This window comes from Saccopteryx leptura, chromosome 1 (genome assembly GCF_036850995.1).
Source record: "Saccopteryx leptura isolate mSacLep1 chromosome 1, mSacLep1_pri_phased_curated, whole genome shotgun sequence".
NCBI classification, from domain to species: domain Eukaryota; kingdom Metazoa; phylum Chordata; class Mammalia; order Chiroptera; family Emballonuridae; genus Saccopteryx; species Saccopteryx leptura.
In genome coordinates, this window is record NC_089503.1 from 287,895,299 (window position 1) to 287,907,909 (window position 12,611).

At 37.6% G+C, this 12,611-nt stretch overlaps 1 protein-coding gene across 2 annotated transcripts in view; it reads left to right on the top strand.

The window, feature by feature from the left end:
* Positions 1–12,189, top strand: part of LRP6 (LDL receptor related protein 6) — a 147,203-nt gene extending 135,014 nt beyond the window's left edge. For both annotated transcript variants that reach the window (XM_066355551.1, XM_066355552.1), the window contains 4 exons: positions 1,358–1,588; positions 2,802–2,938; positions 3,947–4,044; positions 7,203–12,189. In XM_066355551.1, coding sequence (XP_066211648.1) covers positions 1,358–1,588; positions 2,802–2,938; positions 3,947–4,044; positions 7,203–7,497 — 761 coding nt within the window. In that variant the 3' untranslated portion in view covers positions 7,498–12,189. The remainder of the gene's footprint in view (positions 1–1,357; positions 1,589–2,801; positions 2,939–3,946; positions 4,045–7,202) is intronic.
* The last annotated feature ends 422 nt before the right edge of the window (positions 12,190–12,611 follow it).

A 12,611-nucleotide genomic window follows, 5' to 3' on the forward strand; every position in this document is an offset into this window, starting at 1 on the left:
AGATTTGGGCATTCCTTTAGTGGTAATTAAAGCTGAAGCAGGGGATGAAATCTCCTATGAGACTTTAAGTAAAGGAGGAAGGTAGTAGGGGGTAGACAGAACTCTGGGAAGCACCCGTACTTAGGAGGCAGACAGAAGAGAATGAAGCCGACAGAAGGAAACAGAAAGAATAATCAAAGATAGTGAATCTAAAAGGGTGGTATCTTGGAAGAATATTGATTAAACATTTTTAAGGAAAACAAGAGCCAGCAGTATTGAAAGTATAGAGAGGCCAGTGAGATGAAGGGGTCATTGGATATGGTCAAGGAGAGAATGTTGACCTTTGCCAGACTAGTTTCAGCATAGTGGTGAGTATAGAAGTCTGATTTCAGTGAGTTAAGATGTGACCCAGAGACTATTGGAGATAATGAGTGTAAACTATTCTTTCTTGAAGCTTGGCATTAGAAAGGAATGTCAGGTCACCAAGAAGGAATAAAAAGAAATGGTTGCTTGCTCATAGGATCAAGGAGAGTCAGTGCCTCAGATACCGTAGATGAAATATGTAACTGGCAGCACCTGTGTACTGTGTAAGTTAGTGATGTTATTTTTCTCATTTGTTTAATCTATAAGAGGGTGGGTTTAGTTTTAATATTGATGCCTCTGCTTCTGAAGCCTCAGATAGCTGAGGGGTTCCTTGAAGGTGGAGGCAATGGGCAGGGTCCTTCTCTAGCGCCCTCAAGCTCTTGGCCTTCTGAGTCCTTAAGTATCAAAGCCCTGTTCCTTTCCCTCAGGCAGCTAGACTAGCCAGGAAGTCGACAGCAGACTGGGCTTGAGAGCTAATGCTCATCTTTAGTTTCTAATTTCCTTCCACTAGGCCCAAATGTCACTTTGCAAACCTGAAATCAAGCTCAGAGTTGCTTTTGGCTTCACCATTCCAGGTAAAACATTTAATGACTTTTCTAGGTTCATCCCTTCTGGCCCTAAATTTACTCTGAGATTCCAAAATAAGTTTGTTGATTTTTATGATATACAGAATGAAGTAGAATAGATTTTATAGGTATATGCGTTGAAAACTTCTTAATGGAGTTTAACTCTGTAATTCACTCAACATCTTTGTTTTCATCATTTACGATATGCTTCCTGGTGCATTGTTTTAATTTATTTCTGTCTTTTCTTTACCGATAGTTCTTTTGTTTCCTAATGATAACATTTATCCATAATCCGTGGGGCATGTGTGTATATATATTCATAAAAAAGAAAATGTTTATAAGTTGTCTTCATTAGCTTCACACTCTGCTCACAAGCCCTCTTTTTGATTACTACTTTGAATCTACAGTGGCTTTTTTCATTATATAACTGTACTGTATTCATATTTTAGACCCAACTGAGGAGCCAGCACCACAAGCCACCAATACAGTTGGTTCAGTTATTGGAGTAATTGTCACGATTTTTGTGTCTGGAACCATATACTTTATCTGCCAGAGGATGTTGTGTCCACGTATGAAGGGAGATGGAGAAACCATGACTAATGACTACGTGGTTCATGGACCAGCCTCTGTGCCCCTTGGTTACGTGCCACACCCAAGCTCTTTGTCTGGGTCTCTTCCAGGTGAGTTCAAACTGATCTATTGAAAATCGAATCTTGGGTCCTGGCAAGTTTCCCAATTTTGCATAATTGTAACAGCATAATGTCCGAAGTCTATTTCAAACTAGACCACGTTAGATTTTAAAAATAATAAGAACAAACGCTCTGTACACAAAAGACCTGAGGTATAGTTGGTGGAAACTGTCAAAGGATATAAAGTAAATACATATGCAAACATTTGTATATACTGCATATACTACATTTCTGGACATATGCTACTAAAAGTAACTCGGCTACTCTTTTGGTGAAAAGGCATAAACTACAGTTCTTTAGGTTCACTACCCAGTGCCTTCAGGACTACTGAACCCAGAAATTAAAGGAGGCCAAAAAATAGACTTAAGAGTTTTTTCTAGCAAACAAATATTTCGAAATAGCTGGGTGAATGCAAGGAGGAATATAGTGTCTTATGTTTTCTTCTAACTTTAAGTGAGGACAGTTGGACTAGGATTTATTCGAGCATAGCCAAGTAGCCTGAGGTGCTATGCTTGGGTAGACCATGTTCTAGAGAAATCCAACTTATCACTGCTTTCTGGTGCCCTTCGTGCAAAGAAGCCTCTTTGTTTTAATGAATATGGAGGAGATTCTGAGAATAAGAACTTATTCTGGGTATAACTAAGTAAACAAACTTGATTTTTAAACTATTAATGATAATTATTCTGTGTATCTATATACCTATTTGCAGTTTGTGGAATTTAGGAAGTCATTTAATAAAAATAGAGGTTTTTTTTAGCGTTGGTGGTTGTGATGACAATATTTGCATCCAGTAACTAAAGAAATAGTATTCTATTCTTTGTATTTATGCCCTTAAAAGTGGATTTAGTTTCCTTGTGAGCAAATCTATATAGTCTATGCTATTTCACAACCTTCACTTTCCATAGCCCTCAAATCCTCTTAAGAGGTTGAAAACCTCCCATTTCATCTCATTTTGAAGAGCTCTGCTTCCATCCTAGGGCAGATTGGGGGGCAGGGTGGGGAGAATGGGAGCTGCTCACTTTCAGAGAACACTCGTTGCCCTTCTCCAGTAAGTGTTTTCAGTTATTATTAGAAAAAGGGCATAAATTGCTTAAAAGTCAAACTCTCTGACTCTTGGTATTTATAATCCTAATATTGAATAAAATGATGTCATGTATTTTTATAGATCTTATTCATCTTCAGTATTTGCCCTCCTCCATTTTAGGAATGTCTCGAGGTAAATCAATGATCAGCTCCCTCAGCATCATGGGGGGAAGCAGTGGACCCCCTTATGACCGAGCACATGTCACAGGAGCGTCATCAAGTAGTTCTTCAAGCACCAAAGGCACTTACTTCCCTGCAGTAAGCAGCCTGTTTCCCTTTGTTTCACTCTGAATGCTAAGATACATAGGACCTTAAATTTTAAATTCATTGAAATGTGGGGGGTACTCAGTGATGGTAGTGTGAGAAGTTTTTTAGTATAGAATTTAGGCAAATAAGGTTCAAAGAAGGCTTTTCCATCACCATATGAGCACTTATAAATCTTTATTTTTACTGTGTAGTAACCAGCATATTTGAAAGCACCGAACATGGATTCCTATTTGGTAAAAGTAGAACTATTGAATAGTACCTCCTGAGAGGCTTCATTCCATGACCTCCCAAAAGAGGAAGCACATGGTGTTTCTCCTAAGTCAGTAATTTATTTTTAAATGATTATAATTTAAAAAAAAATCAATATCCAGCTATACTGAAGTTAAACCAATGATTTATAGAGTATCTTCTCATCACCTTGAGCTGTTTAGCGATGGTGAAGTTGTGTCTTAAAGAGTAGAGAGCCAGAGGCCCTGGCTGGTTGGCTCAGTGATAGAGCATTGGCCCGGTGTGTGGAAGTCCTGGGTTTGATTCCCGGCCAGGGCACACAGGAGAAGTGCCCATCTGCTTCTCCACCCTCCTCCCTCTCCTTTCTCTCTCTCTCTCTCTTCCCCTCCCTCAGTCAAGGCTCCATTGGAACAAAGTTGGCCTGAGCACTGAGGACGGCTCCATGGCCTCCACCTCAGGCGCTAGAATGGCTCTGGTTGCAATGGAGCAATGGCCCAGAGGGGCAGAGCATCACCCCCTGGTGGGCATGCCGGGTGGATCCCGGTCAGGTACATGTGGTAATCTGTCTCAGCCTCTCCACTTCTCACTTAAGGGAAGAAGAAAAAAGAGTAGAGAGCCAGAAACCTAAAGTCAATTATTTGGAAAGGAAAGATTGTCCTAGTAGTGTAAAGGGAAGGAATATGAACAGAAAGGAAAGAAGTTGAAAGTCTGATAGTCTCTGTCTGGGATAGAACATTGTTATTTTAATAATTTCATTATTTTCCCTTTTAGATTTTGAACCCTCCGCCATCCCCAGCCACAGAGCGATCACATTACACTATGGAATTTGGTTATTCTTCAAACAGTCCTTCCACTCATAGGTCCTACAGGTAATACACGTCCTCCTCTAATATAAATTGAAGTATTTAGTAGAAGGACAGAAAATTCCAGTTGTGGGCTTGATATAGCCCCAAGTGAGTAGATGATGGTCACCGAGAGAGAACAGGCTTGTCTTGGTAATGTTGACATTGCCCCTACCACAAATTCTTTTCTTTCATGGCATTATACATTTTTGAAAAGAGAGTCACAAATGCTGGTTTTTTGAACAATAGAGTTTTCAGTGCTTTGGCAATATTCTAAGGAAAAGTTATCCATCAAAATGACTGATTTCAAAATGGGTTACTGCTCAGGTTAGGTTTGATTGATAATCTGAGGATTAAGTATTGGGATAAGACCATGTGTGCTTCAGAGAGTTGTGAGAGTTCTAAAACAGCAGAGATATTAAGAGTACAATTTGAGAGAAACTCAAGTCCAGCCCTTGGTTACATGTTATGATGACCTGAGATGAGTTATTTCTAATATAGTTGCGTGGACTAGATCACTGCTCACTAAAATAAACAAAATGTATCTGTAAGTTAAAAAGGGGGACTATGTGGGCTCGCCCTCCAGGGAACAACACACCATACTTTTCCCTTCTTCCCCATCCCCTCTGCCCTTCTCCCCTTTTCCCCCTCTCCTCCCTCCCACTCCCTGCCACCAGGTGTGTATTTCCTAAACTTAAAGGATCCCCAGTGAGACTTGCAGCCAGGGGAGCAATGGGCAGCTGCAGCTCACTCCAGGCTAACCCCGAGCCTGTGTCCAAGGCCTCCTTTTCTCCTGACTTCCCAGGGTAGGCTCATTTCCTTTCCCATTTCCTATTCTAGGCCCTTCTTGTTTCACTGTCCCCAGCTTTTAAAAACTTTAAAAATTAAAAAAAAAAAAAAAAGGGTGGGGAATAAATAGGCCCTTGTGCTGGTTTGTGACTCTGTAGGGCATAGTGAGCAGGTGAACACTAGTACTAGTGTGTTGCCCGTACTTTCCCCTCTTACTTGAAGGGCCAGCAGTACAGGAGTTTGATACGATATTCTCTGTCTAAACCCTTAGTGCCCAGTATTTATCGGCATTCCTCAGGTGCCTTTTGTCTTCTAGGTAAGGTGTTTCCTAGCATTGCAGTCAGATTCCCCTATGTAAAATGTGGATGTATAGAAATCAAGTGGAAACTGTTTATAGCACCTCTTTTAGAATTCTCATTTCAGTTCATAGATAAGACTATTTGAGATAGGCTTGACTCTGAACTGATTTTTACATTTTATTGTAAGTGTTGCTTTCCCTGAAACAAGTTTGTTCTAAAAAGCCAAAATAGAGACAGAAATCTGAAAAATGAAAGAGGAAAGACCTAAAATTTTAAATTTCTTTAAATTGAATAAAACACTGATTAAAATGAATGTAATTATCTCAAAAATAATCATTTAATCATTTCCAACATCTCAAGCCAGTTTGTTTCTTTTGAATGGAACATTTTATAATTTGTTGAGATTTTTGTCTAAACTGGAACTTAAAAGAATTTTGTTAATTCTGGTTTGTTTTTTCCATTTCTTCGTGTTTTTTCCTCATGAAAATGGAAATGTTGGGCCTTTTAAGTGTTGAACCAGTCTGACCTGTGGTGACGCAGTGGGATAAAGTGTTGACCTGGAACCCTGAGGTCGCCAGTTCGAAACCCTGGGCTTGCCTGGTCAAGGCACATATGGGAGTTGATGCTTCCTGCTCCTCCCCCCTTCTTTGTCTCTGTCTCTCTTTGTCTCTCTGTCTCTCTCCTAAAAATTGAATAAAGTCTTTAAAAAAAATTTTTTTTAAATGTTGAGCCAAGGAATTTTTACCAAAGATTGAAATTTGATTGGATAGAGAGATAAGACCTAAAAAATACTATGACATCATGTCAATATTGGTAGTAAACAAACAAAATAAAAACTTGCACCACAGGTTATGTAAGTTTTGGTCTTTTGGCAGCCTTTTCTTTTGAGGCAAGTCCTACTAATACCAAACGATTATTATTACCTGTGCACTCTACCACTGGGTCGTCTGGGTTCCTGCGGTTTTGCAGTTGCTCTTGCCCCTCTCTTGCAATTACTTTGATGACAAAGCATTATGAGATTTACTTTACTATATTTAGAATATAAAGGGTGTAAGAAGTTGCAGGCAGAAGTAGAAATGTTAGAAAAACCAGCACGTCAAGTCAGCTCTTATTTTCACAGGTATAAATCTTCTCTTTTGAATGCCTTTTTCTTTAGTTAGCCATGTACAAACTTTATTAATTGCTATAGATTACTTGAAAAGACAGATCAACAAATGTAAGAAATGAGTTAGGCCAAACACATATTAGAGAATTCACTGATCCTATGTGGATATTTAGAATTTATTTTGATGTTTGGTTAATGTTGCTTTTTGAACAATATGCCTGTCTATACACAAAGAGTCAAACTGTCTCTGAAACATAGCCATTTCCTTTTGCTGATGATAACAGTAAGGGATAGTTAGTCCCCTTAGGCTGTTTGTAGTGCTCAGTCTGACTTGTATTGATAGTATTTGATTTTTAAAGAGAGAATGAAGTGTTCAGACGTTGTTAAATTATTCAGGTAAATTATAGAGCAGATAAAGAATGTTGAGGGAATGTTAACATGTTTGAGTAGTATAAAACTGTGAGGACCCATTCTTCTCAGGCCACGAAGTGACAGAAATTGGTGAGGCTCACTATATATAATACAGTATAGTATAATGTAGTATAGTATAATTATAATATATAATATAATATAATATGATATAATATAATATAATATAATATAATTAATATAATATATAAATGCTGAATGTGTAATTGAGAGATTTTCCAAAGATAACCATTAAGCACATATTTGACTAGTTCTTTCTTATTTCATGATACAGTTTAACTTAAAGCTATAAGAGCACATCCAGGGTCTAGATTGAGTTCGCTTCTACATTTGGACAAATCCTGTCTATTTTTATTTGCCTCTAATCACATTTTATTTGCAAGTATAAAATACGTGCTATCTTCCACTTCTAATCTGCCATTGAAAATTGCCTCTCAGTCTGTGCAAATGTAAAGTAGCTTATTATCTTCAAGGTAAAGCTTACATCTGATACCTCTGTATTTTGATAGGGAAAATCCCTTTTCTCGAAAACTAATTCTCCTTTTGATCTCCTCCCTTACCAGCTACAGGCCATACAGTTACCGGCACTTTGCACCCCCCACCACACCCTGCAGCACAGATGTCTGTGACAGTGACTATGCTCCCAGCCGGAGAATGACCTCAGTGGCAACAGCCAAGGGCTACACTAGTGACTTGAACTATGACTCAGAGCCTGTGCCCCCACCTCCCACACCCCGAAGCCAGTACTTGTCTGCAGAAGAGAACTATGAAAGCTGCCCACCTTCTCCATACACAGAGAGGAGCTACTCTCATCACCTCTACCCTCCGCCCCCATCTCCCTGCACAGACTCCTCCTGAGGGGGGGCCCTCCTCCTCTGACTGCCTCCACCAGAAATGTACGGATTTGGTTGAGATCTGGAGGGGGGGAGGGAGATACTAGAGAAGGATGAGGCAGACCATGTACAGTTAAAAATTATAAATGGGTTAGGGAATACTGGAGATATTTGTACAGAGGAAAAGGATATTTATATATTTTCTTAAAACAGCAAATTTGCTGCTTGTGCCATAAAAATTTGTATAAAAATAAATTTGTACTAAAAGTTTTATTTTTGCAAAATACACAAAGCATGCCTTAAACCCAGTGAAGTGACTGAGTACAAAGGAAACAGGAATAATAAAGGCATCAGTGACCAGGAATGTCTGGGCTTTATTGATACCAAAAAAAAAAAAAAAAAAAAAAAGAAAAAGAAGAAGAAGGAAAATAAATGTAAGTCCATGTCAGAGCAGCAAACCATAGATACTTGGAAGTAGCCAAATAGCCTTCATGTTAACTAACATTTGAGGGCCAACAAATTTAAGAAATCATGGAAGAAATACAAGGAATTAGTACTAATTTTGGGCATAGGGCTTTGTTTTTTCTAGAAATCCAAAAATTTTAATGACGAAAATAGATATTTATAGAAATCCATTGTAGGTGTTGCTGTTGCAGGTGACACGGCTGTCTGCGGGAGGCGTCTGTCCCTGCGTGGAGCTGCAGCAGCTCTTTCAAACACTCTTCTCTGGTTGTTTTCACCTTGCGTGCCCTCCAGCAGCTCTGTAGGCCATTCTGCCAAGATATGATTTATTCAGAGCTTTTTATCTGAGGATTAATTAAATGGAATTTTCTAAATTAAGGTTTCATTTCAATATTTATACTGGCTCCGTTCCCCTTATAGGCTTAGCTCTTCAATTTGACTGCTGTTTTCGCATAATGATCAAAGTAAGACATATCATTGCTCCTCTTCTAAGATTGTTTTAATGCTCATTAAACTGTCTTTTTACAACACATATAGACAATGTTTAAGAATTACAAATCTAACCATTATGTTTTTGTTGTAAATTAATCATATATCCTTGCAGTACTTTCAGCATATAATATCACAATATGAAATAATTTTTATATATTTTTTTTCTTCTAAAAATATTTAAGTATGTTCCGGTTAGAGACAATCTGTGTAAAAGGAGAATTTTTTGTTATTAGATTTCCCTTTATTAACTGTTTGTGACACTTTAATGTTCTTTAGGCCTATTTTTCTCAGAATGATGTCTACATATATACCTCTTCTAATGTGTGACATGAGTTTAATATCTTTGTTACTTAATGTGAATGTTAGATTTTTTTCAAATTATCCACAAATTATCCTTATAATCACCTCTTATATATCTTTATGTGTGTTCTCTCTTATCACACTATGGATTTAGATGATTTAACAAATTTAATGCTCCAGATAAAATGAGACGGCAAACTGTTAGCTTCTCAGCTGTCAGAGCTCGGGTTGAGGGGGCTGATGGAAGGCTGGCTCCCAGGTACTCGGCGACTGCGTGGTCCTGGGGCAGCTGCACCTTCTGCACGAGGGCTGACCTGTGGGACGATTCTAGTGCTGCTCCACTACCTTGCCAGAAGTTTGTTTCCTGCTTTTCACATGTTTTCAGCATTTTTCTGCTAACATTGAATGTGTTTTTAAGCTAATGTATTTTTTTAACCTTAATAGATGTTGGTCAGTTAGTTATTGAATGGTTTTTAAAAAAAATTCTGTCTTGCTGAGGCCTTTCTGAATTACAGGGCCCAAGAGAAAACAATGGAAGAAAGGGTTCAGAATACAGGCAAGGGTGAAGTAATTCTTTAAGCAATTAAAAAATACCTAACCTTTTTAGAGAGAGAAAAAAAATGTGGTTTCAGAATAATGCTTAGATTGTTGGGAACACCTTAGAAGAATTAGGTGCACTTGACTTTGCATATAAGTAAATGGTGACCCACCAGCACCTTGCACTTCAGTCAGACAAGCGTCCACTCTTCCTGTTAACAGAGTGCTCACAGCCTAACAGAATGGACATGGATGTTGCTTTCTGTGACACACGGGGCACTTGATGCTTAAATGAAGATGGAAAGGTTAGCAATAACTGGGTGTCAGAATTTGCGAATTCTATATGTTTACATTTTTAATGTGCATCTTTATCTGGTGGGCTTCCCATGTGGAAACTTGCACTATAATGAACTAAGAAGAATATTGCCTTGTTTTATCTCAGTCCAAGTGCTTGTGCTGCGATGGCAATGGCCTCTTCTTGCAAAATGCTCATTTGTGTGCCAATTTGAAATTATTTGAAGGCAGTTCAGCTTAATCTCAGAATCCTCTTTCTGGGGTAGTTGAGATGGATTTTTAATATTTTGGGGAGTACCTTTAAAATGAGAAAATTGTCAGAATTCAGGAAAGATTGATTGGCCTCAGGTTATGTGGACAGTTAAGCTTAAGTAAACTCTTGATTTTTAAACACAAGAGCTTTAATTAGAAACATTAAAAAACATGAGAGCGCAAATTAGGGGGAAAAGTAAGAAAGGGCTTTTGAATTTGGTGTATTGCTAGTCATTATCTATGGAGGAAGGGGGAAATGAATAAAATTTCATTAGATTCCTTAAATTAAAAAGTATTTATTTTAGCCTGACCTGTGGTGGCGCAGTGGATAAAGCGTTGACCTGGAAATGCTTAGGGTCGCCGGTTCGAAACCCTGGGCTTGCCTGATCAAGGCACATATGGGAGTTGATGCTTCCTGCTCCTCCCCTCTTCTCTTTCTCTCTCTCTCTCTCTCCTTTCTAAAATGAATTAAAAAAAAGTATTTATTTTCAACATGTCTTAACCCTTTGAGTAGTACGAACGTTCATGTACGTCCTCATGCCTCCTGACCATCCAGTGTATAATCATACAAAAATTTTTATTATAAAAATGTGAAAGGCAACATTAAAAAAAGGCAAATGTATGTTCTTCTTGTTTCCATAAATTGGTTATCAAACATTTTAAGTTAATAAAATTGTAACTAGAACTAATTTCATTTTTCGAAAAAAACACAGTACTCAAAGGGTTAAAGTATGCGCACCTATTGATAAGATTAGAATTATCTGAGAAATTAACTTGAGCAGAGCATATGTTGTGTGCACTAGAGTAAGCTATTCCACATTGAAATGGTCTTTTATGACCCTGAACTTTTCTAACTTTGAACTTGGCTCCGAGCGCTAGTCTTCTGAACAGTGTGGCCCAAGGGGTTTTGCTCTGAACCTTTAATAGATTTGAGAACAACTGTTCTAAATGGGTGATATGTATTTAGAAATCTAATATAGGAGGATCAGTTGCAAGGGGGTGATTTGAGCAATGAGATTTTAGGGTGTTTGAGGATTGCATTTTTTCGTTTAAAAATAAGTCAATAATTTGTATAAGACCTCATTCAATATTAGGATATTAAAATGGCCTCCAGTTGTATTAGGTAGCTGTTCATTTTGGGGGAAAATCTTTTTGTTTTTGTGGTAAAGGCACATTAATGAAGAATACTTCAGTCACGGTTAGTAGCTATCCCTCACCTCGCCTGTGAATGAACTGTGTGTATGTGATCTGGTACCAGTGATAGTGGTACATTAGCCATTCTTAACTTCTGGAACTAGAGAGGCTCTCCTGCAGTAGATGCCCAGCTGCTGTTTCCCCATCTCATCCTGTGGCTAGATTAGATGCTTAGAAATGTTTTTAAATTGTTTTATCTCTTGCAGGAGAAAATGTTCCACTCCATTAATTAGTATGCTGTCAGAGCTGCATATCGGTTACCATTTCATATCTGACAGAATTCAGAAATAAAAACCTTGGGCTTTTCAAACCTCAGATATGTTATGCTTTATTAAATGACATAAGATGTCTGGAGTGTGAATAGGAGTATGTGATTATCAGTTGCCTGACATATTTGGACTTCTATAAATAAGACTGTACACTATGTGTAGACATAAACTGAGTCATAAAGAAGTTTATTATCAGGTGTTTTTAAGACATGCTCTCAGAATTTTTAAACTCAAGAAATTTAATTTTATTTGGTATTCCTTTCGTTATTCCTAGCCTAAAATCCAAGAGAAATAACAGATGATTTTAGGAAGTAGTAGCATATGTGGTTTCTGAGATGGCATCATTTCAGAATTGTCTCCAAATTTAGCTCTTGAAATTCTCAAAGTTTTAGAAGACTTTCTTTGAACCTATAACATATCATCTACATTTGTAATTTAAAGAATTTTTAAATGATGAGCATTGTGAATCTATATACTCAGGATATTTCTGTCTTGATTCTCCATATTAAACTAACCCTGTACCTGAGTAGAGGAGGGAGGGAGATCCTTAGGGTAATCTAGATGGTTAGACTGAAATTACTGCCTATCCTAACCCTTCTTCCATGTAGATAATTTGACTCTGTTTTTCTTCTTTGAAAGGTGTCCTTAAATTATTAAGTTTACTGCTGAAAAAGATACTCATGACTTTATGGATAGATTATAAATAAGCAATTTCTTATACTCAGAAGTGGTCTCTAGAGACCTAACAAAACTTGTTCCCCCATCGTTACCTAGAGTTTGCCTAAAAGTTAACACCAAAGAATTCTAGACAATTGCTTTTGCTTAACTGTCCATTTTTAAAATCAAATCATAAGCATGAAAGGGATGCATATATATGTATGTGAATATATATATATATATGAATAGTCCTTTAATATGGGTATTAAAAGGAAAATAAAAGATTTGATTAAATCTAATGTTACTTGAAATCAAGTATACAGGGTTAGCTGGGAGAATTTTAAAGGAATAAAGAGGATACAGAGCTTCTTAAGCTGGACTCACCTTTTTTGCAAGTGAAGGATCTGGTGCTGCTTTCAGATGTTTATCCTTTGTGTTTTAAATTTTTTTCTTAAGCTTTAATCTTCATTTTGTCTTAAAGTCAGCTGATGTTTTGTTCATGGACTTTGGTAAGATGGTGCTTTGCAAGGATGTATTTATATTTTAATGGCCAACATTTGGTCAGCCCTTGTCCACTATTCACTTCCCCCTTTTTGTAAAATAAGTGCTTTAATTGTAAACTGTATAAAAATTCCTTGTATAAATCCCCCTTTTGATTATTACAGTAAGCTGAGTTGTAACA